This window comes from Pelophylax lessonae (assembly GCF_965119305.1).
Source record: "Pelophylax lessonae genome assembly, chromosome: 5".
Lineage (NCBI taxonomy): Eukaryota > Metazoa > Chordata > Amphibia > Anura > Ranidae > Pelophylax > Pelophylax lessonae.
The window spans coordinates 210,654,528-210,678,931 of NC_138772.1; the positions used below are offsets into that span (position 1 = coordinate 210,654,528).

General features: G+C 39.6%; 1 protein-coding gene across 2 annotated transcripts in view; it reads left to right on the forward strand.

Moving 5' to 3' along the window:
* PDE1C (phosphodiesterase 1C) overlaps positions 1-24,404 on the forward strand; it is an 899,304-nt gene that overhangs the window by 827,200 nt on the left and 47,700 nt on the right. For both annotated transcript variants that reach the window (XM_082258063.1, XM_082258064.1), the window contains exons 14-15: positions 840-960; positions 5,623-5,798. In XM_082258063.1, the coding sequence (XP_082114189.1) occupies positions 840-960; positions 5,623-5,798 (297 nt within the window). The remainder of the gene's footprint in view (positions 1-839; positions 961-5,622; positions 5,799-24,404) is intronic.

Here is a 24,404-nt window from a genome sequence, read left to right on the forward strand (position 1 = left end):
CCAATGCAGTCACAGCCAAAGCGGGATTATCAGTAATGTATGTATTTGAATCTGACCATCCATTTAGACACTTGCAGTAATATTTGAGCCGCCTTGCAAGAAATACAAAAAAAAAATAGGGGTATATTGATGTTTTGTTTTACCCAAGATGCATATAACTTTTACCTAAGATTCAAGACTGGAATGGGAAAATGTGAACCCTGGGTGAAAGTTTTGTGAATCTTGTATGAAAACATTTACAAATAGACCCATAACAAAACTCATACTTTACCAAATAAAACAAACAGTTTAAACAAGGCAAACACTGCTAGTGGCAACCAGGCTGAGCAGATGGAAAAGTGGCAAAACAAGCCCTTTCAAGCATTATGAGCACTTGTATCACATATTGTACTGTTGGTAGATATGCTGGTGCAGAAATATTTAAAATTGATAAAGCTTAATGTTAGAGATTTTGGTTTTTCTTATTGTAAATGACTTCAAAAGCCAGGAAAACAGGCATGTACTGGGTATTTTTCATAGTAGGTCACAAGTTCAGTACTTACCTACTTCAGCAGTTCCTTCTCACATTACAGAACCAGTGATTGTACAAAATATGACGAATGTTAATATAATATGAGCAATCGCTTTCAGTAGATTGCTAGCATTTATCTTGCAGGAATAAAAACCTCACTACTTATACTTTGGCTCCATCTAGTGGAGAGTTTGAACATATCAATGCTGTAGAAAAACATTTTGGTCACCAATGTGCAATAAAAATAATTTCAGTATGTTTGTTTGATTCAGTCAGAAGGAAAAGAATTGGACACTGACCTTGGCTTATTATTTCATTGCAATTTTAGGATTTATAGACTTCATCGTGGAGCCAACATTTACCGTGTTGACAGACATGACAGAGAAGATTGTAATACCTCTCATTGATGAAGCCTCACGGTCTGGGCTCACAGGATTTCGGCGATCTAGGTAAAGATTTATTACACAGAGATAGTTTGCACATATTATCAATAAATGTGGAGAGGTGCAGACACCGTGAATCTATGTAGAAAGAAAATCGAATATTAACCCCTTCCCACTGACTGTACACATATTTGTGGCTTCACAGATGTGGATCTTTATCTGTGGGGCCATATCTATGGATACTTGTGCTGGCCCTGGGAACCAGTGCGCTTCCAGCACAGAGACCGGGCTCTTACTGAGAGGCCTGGTTCCCAATCACCTGATCACTGTAATAGCTTCTGATTGACTATCAAATTAATCAGATACTGTACAGCCTGCCCATGGGGAAAAAAAAAAAAGATACATTGTATTTTTTTTCTGCTTGCTAAAGTAGAAAGGTATAATTCAAAATAACTGTGAGCAAAAAAAAAACAATAAATGAAATAAAGAAAAATACCTAAATCAGGGTTTGATCTAGATCAGTGATGGCGAACCTTGGCACCCCAGATGTTTTGGAACTACATTTCCCATGATGCTCAACTACACTGCAGAGTGCATGAACATTATGGGAAATATAGTTCCAAAACATCTGGGGTGCCAAGGTTCACCATCACTGATCTAGGACATGGGCAAGCCAGGGTTAGGGTCAAAGGTCATGATCAGGGTTAAAAGTCAGAGTCAGTCAGTGCATTTTAGGCAGGATTAAAATACAATTAAATTAGTATCAGTGTGTTTTAGGTAGGATTAAAAAAAAAGCAAACTGCACATTATTGTTTCTGGGCTCTACTACGTACAACAAAGAACATAAGCATATGTGGTATTGCTGCTATTGTCTGGACCAGGAGAATTTATTTTCAGTTGTTCTTTGGCAGGATGTTATGGTAATATCAAGAAGTATACAGCTAGATTTTATTTATTTTTTTATCATTTTGTGTCAGTTTTTCTTTAATTTAAAAAATAATAGGAGCTATCCATTATCATTTGCCACCAAATGAAAGCAAAATTTGCCCTGAAAAAAACAAGGTATAATTTCTCTGGATGCATAAAGTAGTTGCGATGATATGTGCAGTTTTCCTAACACATGTCAAAGTTGCAAAACTATGTTCAGGCTTTAGGATTTGTTTTAACTGTACTGTTGAAGGGGTTAAACATTTCTTTTGGTCTTTTTTGCTGTCAGTGCTTTACAATGGCCACATTACCTTCAATGCACAAAAGATTTTATTCTATAAACATTGGCTTGGTATCCATGCAGACAGCATGCCCAGTGAATGCTCTTGAAGAACATGGGTGAGTGCTTTATTGAAGTCCCAGTAGGGCTAAGCATACAGATAAATACTTAAAGTGGTTCTAAAAGGCAGAAGTTTTTTTTTTTTTTTATCTTAATGAATTGCATGCATTAAGATAAAAAACCTTCTGTGTACAGCAGCCCTCCTCTGCCCCTCTAATACTTACCTGAGCCTTGAGCCCATCTAGATCCAGCAATGTTGCACAAGAGGCTTGGCTGTCTGAGACTCTCCCTCCTCATTGGCTGTGGCAGCTACAGGTGCCATTGGCATTCAAAGTCAGGGGGCCAATGAAGAGAGAGAGGAGTCCAAGTCTGAATGGACATATAAAGCAGTGGCTCGGATTCCACCATAGCAAGCTGCTTGCTGTGGGGGCACTCGGCAGGAGGTAGGAGCCAGAAGCTTCGGCGAGGGACCCGAGAAGAGAAGGATCTGAAGCTGCTCTGTGCAAAACCAATTGCACAGAGCAGGTAAGTATGACAGGTTTGTAATTTTTAAACAAAAAAACAAACAAAAAAAAAGGGTTTTTAATATTACTTTAAAGGCATTTAAAAGCTTCCTACCTGCACTGGATGTGCATTGATCATGTAATTTCATGGTGTCATTTGTTGCCCTATACGCACTGCCTATAGTAGAGTACATTTTTACTGTGTCAAAAGTTTCTGTTTGTGTTCAGACATGAGGCATATCACATAGCACTACACAGGTTCCTTCATGACCTCTGTCTTTTGTGAGAGAACTGCATTTTCCGGTGAAGGAACTACATATCCCACAATCCCCGGGTCTCTCAGTTTAGTGCTCTTCAAGTGAGAGCTAAGTAATCAGATCAGACACAAGCAAAAAGAGCAATTAACAGGGAGTTTACTATGCAGCCTTTCATTACATTCACAGTCCCACATTTGTGATGGTGAGGCACTGATTGTGACCTGGAACAAGAAGTTGATTGTCCCTTTAGTGAATAGGTACAATCTAGGTGGATTAATGCAGGGACATAAGGGTCTCGATTGGCTAAGACACTACAAACTGCAGCCACAATATGTGAGCCCATCATTACAAGGTAAGGCAAATAAATGACAAAAGGAATGTAAATTAACTACTACCAGGTGTAAAACAATAAAATCCCTTAATTTAATGTACAATGCCTTTAAAGAGACTATGTCATGGAAATAAGCTCTGGAAAGCTTTTACATAGCAGCAGAGGCCCCCAAACTTTGCAGTTATAGCTTTTCCTGTGAAGTCTCTTGTGAGGAGCTCCAGGCTGCCCCCAAAAAATTAAAAGTCAGCGGCTATAAATACTGTAGATGCTGACTTTTATTATTAGGGCACTTACCTGTCCAGGCATCCAGCAGTGTCCTCCCCCGAGTTGAATTTTCAATCAGCTATCGGGAGCTGGTGCCCCCATCCTAAATAAGGAAAACCATCAGTGAAGCTTTTCAGCTTCACAGCCGGTCATGTGCTGTGCTTTCTGAATTGGCCGTAGTCTTCTGGGACCTGTAAAGTGTCCCAAAGGGCTGCGGGGGAAGGAGAGGGGGAGCCAAACCAGGTACCTGCTACCCCTTCCCCCTAAAAAGGTGCCTTTTTGGATGGAGCTCCACTTTTAAGTCACAAGTGAGGAACATCACCATAGCCATGAGACTTACAGTGGGAGAGCCTTACTATTTTGGCTCTTCTTACAGAAAAAGAACTGATAATCTGGCCAAGATCACAAGGGACAAAGAATGTTTCAAAAAGGGTGTGTATTATTCTCCAAAAATAATGCTCCTGAGCTGGAAGTTTACACAAAAGTCAAAAGTATTTTTCTAAGTTACTTGGAGCTTAAAGTAAATATTTGCTTGGCCCATTAAGAGCAAAAAAACAGGTCCACTTTAATGTCAGTTTCCATATGAGTTTTAACATATTTTCACATGCTTCCCCTCCACTCCAGTCACCTGGGCATGAAAAAGAAGCCCAATGCAAAAAAACGTTCAAGGACTTTACAGAAGTCCTTCTCCCTGCCCCTATGTGATACCACAGGGTGCTAAAGTGGTCAATTGCAAAGAACCAGGGCTGCCATGTGGAAGAACAAAGTCACATGCTCCCCCCATACCAGTGAAGGATAGTTCACTTAAAGTAGAAAGGGGAATATTTATAAAGCAGTGAATGTAACATTCACAAAACAAAAACTGTAGATCAATTAAACCAATATGCACGCACCAGGAGGATTCCCCTGAAGTAAATGTTTGGTGAATGTCACTTTCTTTGCTTTATAAATATACCCCAAAGTCTCCCACAGTTTTTAGTTTGAAACAGCTTTTTTCTGTACTTCTGTGTGCTCAATAGGACAGGAAGTGTGCATGGAGAATTTTTTAGAATAGAACACAGACAGAAACAAAAGCAAATTTTCAGACAGAATGTAGTGTTGGAAGAACAGCAAGTTGCTTATGTACTATGACTACATATGCATTATATCTGTCTATGCAGCAGGTGGCGCTGTTGTGTTATAGTGTAATGTGCATGTAAATCTATGGTATGATGCAATGAGAGAAAGTGCTTTTCCTAAGTGTTCAGTTGTGTTCCTGTTTCCATGCTATTAAGATATGTTCTGCAATCCTTCATGCAAGTAAAGCTGTTTTCTGTATTCAAGAAGCTTCCAGCGCATCATATCAATACTCAACCAACATGTAGAAGGAATTGAACCTCTGACAGATTTTCATTGCAGTCTATGTGCCACGAGTGCCGCGCATGTGTTCACTAAAACAAGTTGTTAGATGCAAGTACCAGAGACACATCAATATAAAAACTGGTAGAGCTTCTAACTCTTACCACTAAATTAAAACTTTGGTTATGTTTCCCATTGAAGTGTTAGTGGTACCTGTTGGTAAGCAATTAAAAGTCTGGCAAATAGCTGAATTTCCATTGAAACTGACAGGCAGTAGATAACGCAGTAGATAACTGCAAAGGCAGTAGATAACATTTTCTTATTTGTATTACCTGTAATTTTTATTTTGGACCTAGACTGTTACATCTATTTTTTTTTTTTCTTGTAAAAGAAGACCAACTGAAAACAAATTGAGTGAATGATTGAGTCAAAGTAGACCCAATGTAATAAAATAAATGGAAAGTGCCAATAAATGGGGGGATATTTGAAAAACCTAGAAATTCCAGAGAAAAACAGGTAACACAACCCACCATACATTCAATGACTCTTGCATTTTCACAAAATTGACACGAAAGTGTATAGTAGTCCTGAATTAAAAAAAAAAAAAAAAAAAAAAAAAACACACACACAAAGGTTGGAAGTAGATTATAATATTTTACCTTATGTTTACTTATTTATTACAAGGCGAGCTTAGAGAAATAACCTTTTTGATCTTTCTATGTGTAATCACTTTTCTGACTAATTAATTGCATTCATTCATTTTTTCAGTTTAAACAGCATAACTCCCTCAGATGTTAAACGATCGAGTGTGAAAAGCACTGGATCAGAAGGAAGTGCCTCTATGAATTGTTCAATCCTCACTGTGGACTTCAAATGTTTTAAAAATACGTGGTATGACGTTGTACTACAGAACAGAGAAAAGTGGAAGACACAAGCAGCCAAAGGTGATGCATATGCAGAATTAATAAGCCTTTATAAGTGTTAAGAGTTATATTATTGGGCACTGACATAATATCATTATCTTATCCTAAGGTTGCCTCAAAGGAATGTATGTATTTCTCTTTATTTATGTTCAGGAATAAATTACATTTAAAATGTATGTTGTAGCCATAGAGATGTTCTATACTGCATACGAATATTTCATATTCACGATTGTTAGCCAGCAGTTAGAAAACTGCACTGCCTTTTACATATTTATCAGGCTAATTTTACCTGCTTTACTAAAAAAAAATGCAAGTATAACTAATGGCAAAACATGTTTTTTGGTTTTAGATACATTAGAGAGGGATTAGAACACCTATTGGTTTTTTTTCGCTGTCTGTGCCCCCATTAGGCAGATTTACCTTTTCTATTTCTCCTGTTTAGTTTATACTTGAAAGGGAAAATAAAAAATCCTAAATGTTGGGTTCGCCCCCACCTGGGGGCCCCAAGGGATTCCCTAATTAGTAGGAATTTCCTTTCACTTACTGTATTGGGTATTGGAAAGGAACAGTATAAATGCAAAAAAAATAAAATAAAACGTCAAACAACCTATCAATAAATGTTGCTTTTTTCATTATGCAGTTAGTTGACATTTAGTTGTGGCTCTAAACTAAGTAAAAGGATATATCGGATCATAATACCCTTTTCAAATAGTAACTTGTTTTGAAAACTATTTCAGAATTGGTAGTAAAATCATACTGTCTGCCAGTTTTTATTTTTAAAATATGCAACATGATTTGATATCACATTGACATGGGCCCATCACCGGAGATAATTAAAGCTAAATCATTTTAAAGCATACCTTTGTCACCAGCATAGAAAGTTAAGGGAAATCTAAAATATTTACTGGCTAACAAATACTGTATACTACCACAAGTGCAGGAATAAGCATGGCATCACATTTTACAGTCTTTAGATTTGTATAATAAACAGGAAAGTTCATCACATCTATCTGATGCTTACCGCCTGCACAGTCTAAGAAAATAGAGCAGTCTTATATTTTAAGCAGTTCTTAATAAGTAAGCACATTGTTAGACAATGAAACTAATTTACTAAACCAAATAAACAGGAGCAGGGATAAATCACTAAAGTACATTGACATTGTTGCTTTGCACAGCGAATGTGATCCCATTACCTATCTAACTGATCATTCACTTGTTGAATGCATATGTCTTTATTTTACGTGGCTGTTAACCACTAAAGGACCAGGCCTATTTCTGACACTTGTTGTTTACAAGTTAAAATCAGTATTTTTTGCTAGAAAATTACATAGGACCCCCAAACATTATATATATATTTTTTTTTAGCAAAGACCCTAGAGAATAAAATGGAGATCGTTGCAATACTTTATGTCAACGCAGCAGTCTTACCCCAATTTAGCCCAATTTTTTTCTATAATGTAAAAGGTAATGTTACGGCAAGTAAATAGATACCCAACTGTCATGCTTCATAATTGCGCACACTTGTGGAATGGCGACAAACATTGGTACTTAAAAATCTCAATAGGTGACGCTTTAAAAATTGCTACAGGTTACCAGTTTAGAGTTACAGAGGAGGTCTAAGGCTAGAATTATCACTCTCAATCTAAAGATTGCAGCAATACCTCACATGTGTGGTTTGAACACCGTTTACATATGTGGGCGCGACTCGTGTATGCGTTCGCTTCTGCACGCGAGTTTGGAGCGACGGGGCGCTTTAATTTTTTTTTTCTTATTTATTTTACCTTTTATTTTTACACTGTTCCTTTAAAAACATTTTTTAATCACTTTTATTCCTATTACAAGGAATATAAATATCCCTTGTAATAGAAATAAGCAGGACAGGCCCTGTTTAATGTGAGATCTGGGGTCAAAAAGACCTCAGATCTCACATCTACACTAAAAAGAAAAACAAATATAATTTTTTTTCAATATGAAAAAAAGTGGGCCCTTTAAGGCTGTTGAAAGAAAGCGACATATTACATCACTCCAGTCCTCCAAGGCTATAGAGTCGAGTGGGGGCCAGCTTGCCCTCACTCAACTTCCTGCTTAGGAGGGGAAAAGACCGGATGGTTTTCCCCGCTACCGACGGCTCCGGTAAGGTGGGAAAACGACCAAGAAGCAGGGGCGGGGGGGACTTCTCCCACTATTTAAATTCTATGCAGATAAATTTGGAATATCGCTAAACAATTGATGCATAGGTATGCGCACAAATCCTTTGGTAAATCCGGCCCATACTGTTCTGTTGTAGTTTCAATCACTCTTTATTGATGTTTGAAGACCACACAGAAAGAATAAGTTGTGCTATCATACAGCAAATAAACATACATAGTGTAGTTGTCACTTTGTAGAAAGACTCAGTATTAACATTAAAACATGAGAAATAAGGTAAACTCAAAAACTCTAAGAGTCAGAATATCACACTCATAAATCAGTGGGGTTGATTTACTAAAACTGCAAAATCTGGTGCAGCTCTGCATAGAAACAGCTTTCCGGGTTCTTTTTTAAAAGCTTACTTGAACAATCTGAAGTTAGAAGCTGATTCGCTACCATGCACAGCTGCACCAGATGTTTTGCACTCTCCAGTAAATCAACCCCACTGTGTCAAATATCGTTTTACGAGTAGCCATAATCAGATTGCAATGTTACAAATTAAAAAGTGTCACGCTTCACCTCCAAAGTATAAATCCTCAAAAGTCCACAATGCTACTATCAAATATCAAAATACCACAAATATCAAAAGACCACAATACTAATATACTAAAAAAAGTAACATAAAAAACATTATACAGCTCCTGGGAGAGAAAGCATAATATATAACATATACATTCATAGAACCAGTCCATACATTTGTGGCTAAACTATATAAATAATAAATGTGCCCAAAAATGTGTCCACGTAAAGTTAAAAAGGAATACATTTGTGTGGATGAATTTGAGGGTGACTTCTTGTTGAATCTCCAAACACTGTGCTCACATAAAATGATGTGCTTGTTTTGCACCATCCACCAGATGTACTCTCACCTTAAAATCTGACCACACTTTTTCATATGGTTAGAAAAACTTTTTGTCCTATAGATGAGGACTAGATGTGCTCCCTGGAGGGATAATCTTACTCAGAGGATTCCTCAGGGGGATAATAATTGGACAGCTGGGTGCTCTAGTATATATACTGTGTATAGAGCACCCACCAGGACATTTTATAATTAATAGTATAGATTCTCTATTAGCTAGATTAGGGGAATTTATAGATCATTATTTGCAACCATTAGTGCAAGAAACATGAGCATCTTTAAGATACCAAACATGTTATACAGCTGTTACAACAACATGAGACTAATGGAGATACATTATGGTAACAGCAGATACCCCGCTTTACACTGTATATAAAAAAGCTCCCGTCATCAGGGACAAGATAGGCAGGAACAACTAACAGGGCATATACCTTTTTTTGGTGGAAAGGGTTTCTATGCGTGTGAAAGATGCTACAGCTGAACTAGAACGAGAGCTAATCCAAGAAGAAGATTTAAATATACAGGGCTAAATTCGGACAGGCAGTACCCCATTAGTAGACATGCGCATGACAAAAAAATTTGTCTTGTTTTGTTTAGATTTTTTAATCTAGTTATTTAGTTTAGTTAAATTTGGTTGCTTGATTGATTCAATTCATATTTGGGATTCGTATTTGGAATTCTTTTTATGTCTTTTTCAAATTTCCTTTGAATTTACCATTTTTTTTTCTATTTGAAACATTTGAATCGATACATTTTGAATCAGTCAAATCAAAAACTTTAGATTTTTTTTATTCGAATGTGGCAAAGTGAACAAACAAAAGTAAAATTTTCATCAAATGTTTACAATGACTCTTTAAATCATCTTTGGCTTAACAAAAACAGCAATGGTACTCTAATAACACACACAGCCTTTGATTTCAGAAATATGTTTGGACTGGAATTCGGTGTAAAATTCCATTCAAATTTCAATTCAAATTCTTTTTGTTATTCGGAGCATTCAGAAAAGTTCATTCATACTTCAATTTGGGTATTCGGATATATCCGAATCTCCGAATAAGGAACATTTGTCCAAACATGCCTACCCGTTAGAGACTTTATCTCTTGTGACACTAAGGGGGTAGTGTATGCCTTGAAATGCCCATGAATAAGTTGGATATAGGGAGGACGAAAAGGGCATTAAAATATCTTAATAAAGTTTTATACTTTTCTTTTGAAAAGAGGGGGATAGTTACAAGGTATTTTAATGTATTTTAAGCACCACCAAAAACGTAAGTGGATATCTGTAGGAGTTTTTTTTTTTTTTATGAAATAACATTTTCCATAAGGATTAAGCACTGTGTCTAGTTACTTTTCTTTTTATGTCCGGATGGATGAGAACATCTATGCTTGAGGCAGGTAAGCCAGGATCCTATGAATAAGAGGGAGCACATCTAGTCCTCATTGATAGGACAAAACGTTTTCATCAGGCTTTCACTCCCAGGAGCTAGCTCTATGAACTTTCTTTTTTTTTTTTTTACGTTACTTTTTTAGTTTATTAGTATTGTGGTCTTTTGATATAATAGAAGGATATATACTCCTAGGTTTTTTAGGTGAAACGCTGCACTTATTAATTTTTTTTCTTTGAGGTTTAGCACAAATAATGAGAGTATACAGGGTGTGAGCGATTCATCAAAAACACACAGTAGGTGGTACACACACACTATTACTATGAGAGCTCATTACCTAGAGACAACAACGCTAGGTTCAAATTCTCCAAAGCGTGGTGTCTCTGGCGTGACTGGCACAATGCCCTGACAACCTAAACACTTGCCTCTCGCTGCATAACCCCCCCCCCACCCACACATATGCCCACCTTCACTGCTTACCCTCATGGGTACTATGGTTCAACACTATGACCTTCTTTATCTGATGTTTACTGTTATACACCTTATATTGTGTTTACTAGAGTAATGTAACCAATTATTTTATTACACTGCTCTGTACTCCTTGTACCTTTGTTGACTTACTTTGCAAAAGTTCAATAAAAATCTTAATTGAAAAAAAAAAAAAAACACAGTAGGCACTCTAAATATATAGTATTATATACATATAATTTTCTTTGCACAAAAACCATAACTGCTCGCATGGACCCAACCCATATACCTCAGATTTGACATTATATATACCTTGTACCCCATACCAAAGTGCCCAAGGTTGCCACAAAGAACATACATGGGCCTAAGTCCCAGTAGTAGCAGCAAACATAGTTTTATAAGTGCATTGTTCTGATCACTTCAGATATATCCAGGGGAGCTGATGCCTTTTAGCTTCTCACTAGTGCCGATGTAGCTGCTAATAGTATGTGCATCACTACTATATGCAAAGAGGGTGGGTAATTATTAATGCCTAAATTTAAAATAGCTAGGCCTGGAGAGATAGGAAGCGGGAAAGCGATCACTTTAGACATAATGTGAAAAATAGAGGTCCAGAACTTGGCTGTACACCTGCAGGACCAGAAAAGATGATTTAGGGTACCTATTTGCCTACAGCCTCTCCAACAGAGATTAGAAGTTTGAGGACTAAATTTAAAAATGAGATACCAGCGTAGCATTATTTTTGCATAATTTCTCATAAGTTGACATTTCTAGTGGCTATACAGTATATGTGGCTTGTAATGCCTCTTCCCATAAGGCTTTGGTAAATGAAGCTCTATTCAAAGGTGGATAGATTTAGTTAGGGTATTTTTTTCATGCAGTAATGCATATAAAATAGAGATGTCACTCTTTACATTGTCGCATTTTTGATAAAAATTTGCTATTTTGGTTAATAAGAGGCATGCCTTCATAGTATTTTGATGGACAAGAGAGGCCTTGTTGGATAATTTAAATTCTGTTTAGAGGACTGAATAAAACCTATACACTGATAAATGACTGGTTGTCAGTGTATAGGTCATACAACCAAAGAATGTTTTGACGGTACCAGTTAATCAATGAAACATTTTGGATAACCAATGAGCAAATAAGTAATGGGATGGGTAAGGTGGTCATTTGATCGGTCTTTGGAAGAGCATGAAGTTTCTGCCAGGCCTTCAGGGAGGCTAAGATCGTGGGTGACAGGAATTTAGGAGTTTGTTGATGAAAAGTGTAGCCAGCAGCCAAAATGTGTATCCCTACACACTGGAGGTCAGATACCATTCCTACATACCAAGAATGGATCAGGAGAATAGAAAAGATAGCCAAATTGGAAGAACTTATTGCCATCGCCAAAGACAAAACCGCCACTCATGCTCGCATCTGGCACCCCTGGACCTCCTTTTCAAGTACATCATCCTCCTCTCGCTCTGCTCCCTCCTCAAGCCAAAACTTAGGGTCACCTCATTAGATACATATAATCAATTCCTAATAACCCACTTGACACTCCGAAACCTTCTTTACTCCCTCCTCACACCCCTTGCCTTTCCTGGGAACATTAAACTCTCTTTCCAAAACGAGAATTCGGTCGGATCTCTCCCACCCCTAAAAATGGGAAGTAGGTGGGAGTTTTCCTCTACGTCTCCCTGTTCCCACTGTTATCTCCTCTCTGGCCCCCTCCCTCATTATATATTTGTTCACTACCTCCAAACTCCCCATAAGGGAATACCCATCCTAAGACTTTCCCCTAGGGACGGAGACCCGCCCCTATCTGCTTTCCCCCCCTTCCAATCTCCTCCCCCCACCTCCCCATTTTCAATCCCACCCCCCCTCCTGCTCACCAACCTTCCTCCTCCCTCTCCTTCCCCACATTCCTCACCTTTTCCTCCGCTCTTTATATGCTTCCCTTCACTCAGTCTTCCACTTCTCTTTACAATCTCTTCCAAGCACTTTCAAAAGTTTTAATTCCTACATGGTAATGATCTCATCAGACCCCCCTTTATCGAAGACAGGCCTGGTTACTCGCCCTGTTATTACTAGCACTCACCGCTGACATGACGCCATATTACCATTCCTCATTTCCTTCCTGTGGCCTATATGTATACTCCTCAGGTTATAATACTCTCGTTAAATTTTTCTGTCTATATTATACTAATGTTTCAAATGTTTGTTTCTCGTCATATGCGGGCTTAGTTTGTAATATTGCTTGCATTAAGGCTCATTGTAGGAATCCATTTGGGCTATACGCCATCTCGTGCCATACCTTTGCAACTTTCTTATCTTAGTTCTCTTGTAACACTCTAGCATTTACCTTCGAGTTTTTTTTTTCTCTCTCGATTGTATTGCCCACTGTTTGTCAATTTCTTCATGCTTCAGACTGTTTGAACTCAATGCTGTTAATATTTCTATTGTAAAAATTTCAATAAAAACCTTTTTTGGAAAAAAAAAAAAAGAAAAGTGTATACTAATAGATATTATAACAAATCCTTACCATGAATTGTTTCTGATACAATTTCGCACCAGAGAGATGCCTGGGCTTCAGTCTTTTAGTTTAGCCAAAAGAGTGGCTAAGTAGTAATCTCATAAGTCCACATAACCAAGTCCACAAGCTCTCCTATACTTAATAAGCTTACTAAATGCACAGCATGCATTTTTGCCCTGCCAGATATATTTGTTTAAATTACACATTAAAGAGAAAAAAAAGCACCGGGTACAAGAACGGGCACGGTTCTGAACACATATAATAATTGGGGCAAAACTAGCATCCTTAATGCCACCAATCATATTCATGTTTAGTGATTTGGGTTAGAGATATATGTGTTTTTTGTAGTAATGGTAAGTAATATAATGTTTTAGTAAGAAACTATATAAAACATTATACAGAAACTTTAATAAATGTCCTTTATGCCCACATAGAATAATGACCTGTTTAATATTTTACTCTTAATACAATGGCAGTTACTGCTGATGCTTCAGGCCTTATGGCCCTACAAGTAGCTTGACATGTTAATTAAAGAACTCAGAGAGCTAATAAATAATTGATAAGGTCTTATCTTTGTATTACATTTTATATGTAAGTATAATTTATCACATTGAAAAGCCAGTTGCTTATTGTAGTTGATTCAGTAACCTAATGACACATTCTAAATTATAGTAATGCTAACTGATTGTGCTTGAAATTACATTTATATTTCTATTAACAATACATTTTTTTTATTCTGTGCACTAGCAAAAGTGTGCCCATTTATTGAACAGGAAGAAATCAAAAGTCTCAGTGGTACTAATAACTAGAGTCTATTTATCTGACAATACTGTAATGATTACTGGTATGGAGTATACAGTAACACAAAGTCCAATGTACAGAGTGGAAATAGTGCACAGTACATAACCTAATGCACAGAATGGGTCAGAATTTAAAAAATGGAAAATATGATGTGTATGGTTATAAGTGGGACTGTCCAGAGTTTGTTACGTACAAATACAACATTCAGAATGGGACAGTACAGAGCATGTCACTCATAGCATAGCTCAATGCAGCCAGAATAGGCACACTTTTGCTCGTAATACAAGTAACAGTGAGCTCCCTAAATGCTTTACACATTGTTCAACATAGGTTGGCAAAATGCACATAACAAAAAGGTTTTTACGTGCATTGCCCACAAATTTAAGCAAATAAATGCCCTGCTAACAGGAGAATGAAGACGTGCATATGAAATGAAAGGCCAAGCCATAGGGGTCGATCAAGGTGTCATTTTTTAATAGACAAGTAAAAGAGTTTATCAAGAGTTAGAAGCTAGGGGGGGGCGTGGCCAACGCCGCATGCGATAGGACATGATTCCCGGCTGCTCTGCCGAACATCCTGTCTATCATCCTGATTGTGTTGCCATACTCCTATCTGCTCTAAAGGCACTCAGCCTGCTGCCTCCACATCTCTGCTACCTGTGTCTGGTGCCATTTCACTTCCACAATGTCAAGAAGAGGACAAAACAGCCTCATGACTCCGGATCCCCCCGGTCAAGATGGCGGCCTCCCACCCCACTGGGCAAAGGAGGCAGGGAGAAATGGCCAGCACTGACTTCAATGCCAATCCTTCAGATCTGGATGCTTCCCTCCTGCAGCTGCCTAAGCAGGATGCCTCCTCTCCTGTGAGTACACTGTCCTTTGAAATTAACACAAAGCAGACTGTACAGCATGATAGTTCTGATCCTGGACCCACATTAAGAGATATACTGCTTGCTGTTAATACCTGCAACTCCTCTATAGCTGATCTCACAGGTGAAGTCAAGGATATGAAAATGGATATATCGCTGGTGCAGCAGGTTATGCAAAAATTAAGAGAGTGCACCTCAGCATTGGAAGGTCATGTTAGCATTATAAAAGATGAATGGCAACCTTTGCAGAGGGATGTCTGCTATGTTCAATCGATAACCCCTACCAATGCTGCTTGATTGGAAGACATGGAAAATTGCCCCTGCAGGAATAACGTGCGTGCAGTTGGAATTCAGAAAAGAGCAGAAGGAAAAAAATCCTGTAGCGTTTATTGAAGTGTGACTGGTGACTACATTCAGCAGAGAGGCCTTTTCTCCCATGTTCCGTGGAAAGAGAGCACAGGGTTCCTGCAAGACCACCTCCGTCGGTAGCCCCCTCGAGGCCCTTCTTATTTTGCCTTAATTATAAGGATAGAGATCCCCCCCTGACCAATGCCAGAATGACGGAGAACATCTTTGTAGATAATGCAAAAGTATCCCTTTTTTTAAGATTTTTCGGGTAGAAGTCCAGCGACAAAGCGCAAAGTTCTTGGATATCAAGAGGAGGCTCCGCACCCTTGGCGTTCAATATTTTATGCTGTACCCAGCGAAATTGAAAGTTATTGCTAATGGCAGTTCGCAATTCTTTGATAACCCATCAGCAGTCATGAACTGGCTTGACAGGGAGGAGCATAACCTGGCACGCCGTCTACCGACATGAGGCTGAACGTCTCCTCTCCTTCAGTGGTGTCGTGATTAACAAGTCCTGAATGGCAGAAATTTCTTTGGTTCTTGCCTTTTTTTCCCATTGTTCCCTCACCCTTTTTTTTTCTACCCTTGTTGATTGCACAGTGTGCCTTCAGGGCTACATCAGTACCCCCACTGTATGGTCCTGCATGAACCCCTTTGTCCCTCCCCTCTGAGGTATTCCACGTTTTGTTGGACCCTGTTGGTCTGGACAAGTAAAATTTTCTGGTCTACTTTTGTTTTTCTTTTTCAGGTGGGACTACTCAGCATATATTTATTGCCAGCTGTTCACCTGACACTAGGTGCCATGCCAACCTTAAATTTCTCTGCTATGTTAGTGTGGTAAAGCTATGTCACAATATCTCATTGCTACCAAAATTCTTGGAAAGAAGCAAACCATTTGTCATCCTGCTTATGAGGGGAAAACCTATTGGACTCCTTTCGGTTTAATGTTAGATTGAATTATATCAGATAATCGGCAAAAGAGTTTGCTTCTATTATCCTGGAATGTGCGTGGCCTGAGTGACAAGATCAAATGAGGGGTGCTTTTTAAATATGTTTCTAGGCTTAAATCTTCATGATTCATTTGCATGAGACACATCTGACACCTGAGATGTGAGTGTACTGATTACACACACAATCCCCTTTGTGTGTCTTAAGAAGATTAATGAAGCTGGGAGATATATCTTTTTATTGTGTAAGCTAAATGGCTTGCTTTGTATTCTTGTGGTGATTTATATTCCTCCACCCTTCTCAACTGGCCAAGTTTATGGCTCTGTATCCACATGTACTGATCCTAGCCTTGGGTGATTTTAACAATGTCCTTAACCCACAACTGGACAATCAGTAGCTCCCCGGACTGTAGCTCCAACCACCCATAGAATGGGCTTTGCTAATCTGAACTGGGTCTTAGGGATGTGTGGAGGGAGAGACATGCAGATTTTAAATGTTATTCCTGTCATTTGGCCTCCCATGGTGGTCTATTACGCACTGACCTAGGCTTAGGTAATTCTGCAACGCTCCCCTATGTGAGCTGTATTGATTCAGCCTATGAGCCTCGCTTTCGCTCAGACCATTCTCCCTTTTGAGTATGCCTTGCCATTTTTGATTCACCAGTCCGCTCCACTATGGCGAGTTAATCCATTCTTGTTGACACTCTTCCCTGCCTCTGATACTATCCCTAGGGCATTAGCGGAGTTCCTTGATATTAATGTAAACTCTGCCCCAGAAGCTGTGGTCTGGAATTCATTGAAGGCTTTTATAGGAGGGCTTATTGTAAGGGAGATTGCAGACATTAAATGTAGGTCCAGTGAATGGGAGGATACTGTCCGGATGGAGGTGCAGTGCAGGGAGGAGGAATTAGTGGCATTCCCTAATTCTTCCATGCATAGTACCTGGATGCAAGCCTGTGGTTTTATCTGTGGCAGAAAAGTGACAGTATTTTATATAGCAGAATTACTTTTGATTACTATCTAGAACTGACTGAAGACTTAGCACCTGCCCCTACTCATAAGTCCCCAGGCTCCGACGGGCTCCCAGCTGAGGTATACTCCTGATACGGGAACACACTCTTGCCCCCACTTCTCCAGCTAAAACTGGGCACCTATCAGACTCTATGAAGGAGGAGATTGTTGTGGTTATCCCAAAACTTGGGAAGGATATACTTCTTCCAGATTCTTACTGTACTATCTCCCTATTGAATATGGATGTTAAGCTCCTCGCCCATGGACTGGCCCCAGACTCTCTAAGGTAATTAGCAAACAAATACATCAGGATCAATCTGAGTTTATCCCTGATGGGTCAACGGCTACTAACATCAGGCAACTATTTCTCAATTTACAGGTGTCAGTGGATAATCCAGGGGTAGAGTCATCCTCCCCCTAGATGCAGCCAAAGCCTTTGACAGCATTGAATGGCCCTACCTGTGGGAAATCCTAACACAATTTGGTTTGGTAGAGAACTTTATTAACTGGGTATGTATCCTTTACTCTGAACCCAGAGCCAGACTTCGCATTAACAATACACTTTCCCCCATCCTCATGTTACATAGGGGTACCTTTTTAAGGATGCCCATTATCCCCTTTATTCTTTGTGCTAGCAGTGAAGCCTTTGGCAAGCCTCATTCATGAAGATCCAGGCATTGTAGGCTTTCATAAAGGACCACTAAAAGAGAAAATAACTTTATGTGCGGATGATGCATTGCTATACCTGGGTGATACAACTGGTTCCTTGCAGACCGTGATAGTGACTATCCATAGATTTGGTAAATCCTCTGGATTTTCACAAAAATTGGACTAAATCTATTCTTTTGCCTTTAGATCCCCTGGTTGCACCACTTACCGCAGATGCTAACCAAATCCTTATAGCCATTTGCTTTGGTTATCTTGGCGTGATAGTGTCTCCAGAACCTTCTAGCTACCACCGAATGAATTTAGGTCCCCTGCTGGATAAACAAAGTCAAAAAAGCCACAGCTGGTGCAAATTACAACTTTCTGTGGTAGGTCGAGTTAATTAAAAGAAAATGATTTGGGCCCCACAGTGCATATACATTTTCCATAACTCTTCGAACTGGATCTCTCAAAAATCGTTTAAGCGAGTTGACTCACAGTTTAGAGACCTTATATGGAAGAGACGAAAGGCTTGTATAAGTCTGGCTACTCTACAATATAGTAAGGATAGGGAAGGACTAGTGGTTCGACATCCTAAAATGTACTTCCAGGCCTCACAGATACAGCAGCTTGCCAACTGGGGTAATCAAAATAGCACAGATTCTATTGCTCAATTCATTACTATCTCCAACCCCGACTTGGCGGCAATCTCTCATTTGGAGATGGACCTACCTCCTCTCCCCTCCCTCTCCCCTACGGCTGCTCTTCTTAAGAAAGTATGGTGAGCCTCAAAAAGAGGCATTGTCTATAAATGATCCCTTGGAACTTACCCCTCTGTGGCACAACTCTAACTATTCTGAAATCTGTAAATTGCAGGGATTCTCCACATGGCAACAGAAATTAAAAATGAAAGGCCTGGTGCTGCCAGTGAACCACCTCCATCCCTATAAACATATACAACAGAAAATAATTTAGCCCTGGGATTTTAAAGGAGGTGAATGCTGGTGGCCACTTATTAAGGAGTAAACATATGGTCTGAATTTATTAAAAAGTAAACATCATATAAAAAGTGCATTGAAAAATGTCAAACCGATTAGTAGTAACTACATGATATAATACATGCTTGAAGATTACAATTGTGTTGATACATGATGGTACGGAGGCATCCTTAAAACTTGACGCATTACGTGAGCTGCCACCCTGTTAAGGGAACCCTGTACTTACAAATTGGCTGAGCCAGAATAACAAGGCAACTTTCCCATCCGGTGGTAGCGAGGCACGTCTGGCCCGGGAGCTGAAGGACCATAACCTGAAAAAACTCACTGGGGAACAGGTGGAGAGTGGGTGTGACATATGTGAATTAAAAATATTTCCCTCAGTATCCACAATCACCGGTTCTAGCTGTAACAAAAATGTGTATATATATCTAAATAGTATATAGTAGAGTACTACATACCATAATAATGAAAGTAGAAATCTAAATAGGTCTAAATAGTGTATGACACATGAATATAGGGACAGAGGGGGGGGGGGTGGTAGGAAGTGCAACCAAAATTGTGCAGGATATGGAGGAAAATTTGTAAAAATTTGATGAATTTTGAGATGAACTCTTTTTAGAAACAATCCTAGTGGCCATAATGCAGTATTTTCTGGAAACACCTCAAACAAGAAAATCCTGTATTATGACCACTAGATGGAGCTGGAAATCATTGGAAATACATATATTAGACACTTTACTGGGATTATTCAGAACTGTATGAAAAATCACATTTTTTTCAATAAATAGCCCTCTTTTCAGTAGATTACTCATACTAACGTAAATATTCGAATTTTATCAAATTAAACAATTTTTTGGACTTGACCAGATATAGAACAACCCTAAATAAATGGTTCCAAAGATATAAAGCTTACATGTTTATAATGTAATGTGTTTTCATTTTTTTTTTTTTTAAATCTGAGTAAAATCCTTATTTAACAAATAAACTTGTATTACCAAATGCATCCATGAGATTCTGTTAGTGCAGTATGTTGCACTATTTGATGCATTTTCTGGCAGTCTCTTCACATTATCTAATTTAGGAAAGGGAATAAGGATTTATTTGGAACAGTAGGAATGGGAATGTGGGAACCTATATAAGATTGTTTAAACGGGAGATACATCTACTGTATTTTGTAAATTCCGTGAGGATGCAAAGATGTGTGAAAAGCTGAATTTCAGAAATGAAGCCGTTCAGAGAACAAGGTTGGTAATCTGTGCTTATACAACTTTAAAGCTCATGCACACAGCTTATGAAAATAGGCAGAATTTGGCAGAAAAAACACCTCAAATTTAAGTGATTTTGTGCACAGGGTCTGCGCGCCACGGCCTGCCCGCTCCTGCTGTGATTGGACACAACGGAGGCCAAATCATGGGGTCTGGCGGATGTGATGTCTGCTGGGAACCACCGATCATTCACAAGAGAAGCAGAACAGCGATCTGCCTACGTATACAAGGCAAAACAATGGAGATCTTGTGTTTCTGCTAAGCAGAAACCTGTGTGTCTGTCTTCCTCCAGTTAAGCACTTCCTAGAAGCACATTTAACCCTTTGATCGCCCCTGATGTTAACCCCTTTCCTGCCAGTGTCATTAGTACAGTGACAGTGCATTTTTTGAGCACTGATCACTGTATTAGTGTCACCGGTCCCAAAAAAAGTGTCCAAAGTGCCAGTTAGGTGTCCACCGCAATGTCGCAGCCCCGCTAAAAATTGCTAATCGCCGCCATTACTAGTAAAATAAATAAATAAATAAAAATTCCATAAAAATAAAATCATAGTTTGTAGACGCTATAACTTTTGAGCAAACCAATCAATATACACTGATTGGGATTTTTTAAATCACACATGTTAAGTATCGCTGTGATCGGCAGAGTGAGAGCAACAATTCTAGCAAAAAAAATCTCCTCTGTAACTCTAAAACCGGTAAGTGCCGGTTCACACATATGTGATGCGGGAACCCACGAATCCACTGCAGGTTCCCGCATTACACTCAACCCGCAGGCAGTTCACACTGACATATGCGAATCACTGGGGGCGTCAATGCAGAGTTAAGGACACCCCCAGAGCAGTTCGCATATCATAGTGAGAACTGTCAATTCGGACATGAATCAGGTTGCATAGGTGTGAGCACCAATGTGATCCGATTCTAATGCGGACCAAAAAAAGGGTCCTGTGCGACATTGGTCCGAATGCGATGCAAATTCAGCCATACAATCTGTATGGCTGAATTCGCAATGCACAGACATTGCATGTGATTTGCAGGGCCGTGCACTGCGAATCGCATGCGATGTCTGACATTGCATATGTGTGAACCGGCACTTACCGTTAACATTTTTTAAAGTGTTGCCTATGGAGATTTTTAGGCATCGTAGTCTGTTGCAAGAATGTGTGCAATTTCCATGAATGTGTGCAATTTTAAACTGTAACATGTTAGGTATCTATTTACTCGGTGTGACATAATCTTTCACAACATATGAAAAAATTGGGCTAACTTTACTTTAAAAAAAAAAAATATATATATATATATATATATATATATATATATATATATATATATATATATATATATGTTTGGGGGTTCTAAGTAATTTTATAGCAAAAAATACTGATTTTAACTTTAAGCAACAAATATCAGAAATAGGCCTGGTCTTTAAAGTGGAACTTCACTCTCTCGATCAACATGGACTATTTCTAATCCTTCTTCTGCTAGCATTAGTAAATAGATAGGAAAGTATTTCATATTTACTTTTTTTACACTTTTTGTTGAATGTCTTCAGTTACTTCCTGGTTTCCATGCCTCGGCAAAATATGTCATACATCCCAGGAGTCTTGAGGAGGGGAGGGTTCTCAGCTCAGCCAATGCCTGAGACGGATTCCAGCAAGTAAATGATACATGAATCGTCTGCCCTTACTCAAGATGGCCACAGCCAGAAATGCCAGGGGGCATTTTTCAAAATGATTTCTCAAAAAAATAAAGCATGGAGACATGGATGGATGGGGGAGTTTGTTTTAAATACTAAAAATAAATTAAATAGCGTTTTTGGTTTGAGATGCCCAGATGCAGTGCAGTTCCTCTTTAAGTGATTAAGCGATGATATAGAAGATGTGTAAAGATCCGAGCGCTTATGGATTAAATAAATGTGAGTGTGATTTTAAACGTGAATGAAGCTGCTGCTAACAAAAAAAAGGGTGTGGTGCCTTTATCATGAGTACTTCACTTACTAATGATATAGAAGAGTTAACCTATTAAAGGAGTAGATGCTTTTCATTTTACAAAGCAAAGGTTCCCTTTGCAAAGTGAATGTTTCCAGAGCTTAGTGCATAAGGTGAAGCTGTATTCACTGGGAATACCCAAAGCAAGGCAAATGACTGGATGACTAAAATGAACACAGCTTTACCTTATTCACTAAGCTCAGGGAACATTCACTTTGATAAAAGAAAAACCTTTAGGCTGGGTTCACATATATGTAAATTGGATGCGTTTTTAACCACATCCAATTTGCATAACATGAGTGTGATCTGCCTTTAATGGAGCCGGTTCACACATGTCCGGGGCAGCTGCGGTGCGGTTTTGAAAAGGGTCCTATGCGTTTTTGGGTCCTGTTCAATTTCAAATTCAGGGAAGAATTTGCACCTGAATATTACCTGAACCGGTGACCAGAAACGCACAGGACACCGGACTGCAAACCGCAGCCGCAAACATGTGAACCCAGCCTTACACCCAGTGGCGGTTCTACATTAAATTGCTCCCCGGGCGAGACTCCCTCCCGGCGCCCCCCCCCCCCAAAAAAAAAAAATAACATGACAAAACTTCACATCTTGTACACACCACACATTTTATTGTAGTAATACTATGTCATTCCAAAACAGTCCAATTTTTCACGTCACAGTGCCCCTTTAAAAATTACAGTATCCCTCATCACATCACAGCACCCCATTACATTCCAACCATTTTCACGTCATAGTGCCCCTTTACACATCGCAATACCCCTTATAACATCCCAACACCCCATTACATTGCAGCCATTTTCACATCAATGTGTATACTAGTGCGGGATGACTTAAACCTGCAGGAGGACCAGTTTTTTTTATTTGTAAATGACTTTACTACTGCTTTAGGCCTGATTTACATGTATGTGGGTTGGCGGCCCACATTTTAGAAGGGCACAGGATCCTATTCATTTGAATGGGCTGCTATGCCTGCGTTTCCCGTAGAAAAAAGGTGCATGCAGCATTTTAAAATTTCAGGGGCCTTGAAATCCATCCTGCTTTTGCACCATGCGACTTACTTGCCGTTCCTGCACTGGCAAGCTTTCTGCGTTTTTAGGTATGTGGGCCATGCATTTAAAAACACAGTGCGTTTGCATGACACAGTTAACGCAAATGCACTGTGTTTTTAAATGCATGGCCCACATACCTAAAAATACAGCAAACTTGCCAGTGAAGGAACTGCAGGTAAGTCGCATGGTGCATGATGCCACTGAAATTTTGAAATGCTGCATGCACCTTTTTTTCTGTGGGAAAGCAGCTCATTCAAATGAATAGGATGCTGTGCCTTTGAAAATGTGGGCCCCCAATCTGCATACATGTGAATCAGGCCTAAAGTAGGCCCATCAAGCAGTGTTTGGTCTGGTGGTGGCCCAGAGCCATGCAGCGTGCTAATAAATAAATCCTTCTGGACACAGCCTGGTAGTGGTGGCTGGTGCTCAAAATTTTTGGGGTGGCGCAAACAGAAAAATGTAATAGGTATTGCTTTGCGGCAAAAAACTCTGTAAACAAATTGTGTGACTTTGAGGTCACAAAAGTGTGAAAGGGGCCTTCAGTAATTAAGGTATAGTGTGCCCCCATTCAATGCACAGAGACCAGCGTACCCCCTTTCAATGCACAGTGACCAGCGTACCCCCTTTCAAAGCACAGTGACCAGCGTGCCCCCTTCAATGCAGAGACCAGCGTACCCCCTTTCAATGCAGAGACCAGCGTACCCCCTTTCAATGCAGAGACCAGCGTGCCCCCTTTCAATGCAGAGGCCAGCGTGCCCCCTTTCAATGCAGAGACCAGCGTACCCCCTTTCAATGCAGAGACCAGCGTGCTCCCTTTCAATGCAGAGACCAGCGTGCCCCCTTTCAATGCAGAGGCCAGCGTGCCCCCTTTCAATGCAGTGACCAGCGTGCCCCCTTTCAATGCAGAGGCCAGCGTGCCCCCTTTCAATGCAGTGACCAGCGTGCCCCCTTTCAATGCAAAGACCAGCGTGCCCCTTTTCAATGCAGAGACCAGGGTACCCCCTTTCAATGCAAAGACCAGCGTGCCCCTTTTCAATGCAGAGACCAGGGTACCCCTTTTCAATGCAGTGACCAGCGTACCCCCTTTCAATGCAAAGACCAGCGTGCCCCTTTTCAATGCAGAGACCAGCGTGCCCCTTTTCAATGCAGAGACCAGCGTACCCCCTTTTCAATGCAGAGACCAGCGTACCCCCTTTTCAATGCAGAGACCAGCGTACCCCTTTTCAATGCAGAGACCAGCGTACCCCCTTTTCAATGCAGAGACCAGCGTAC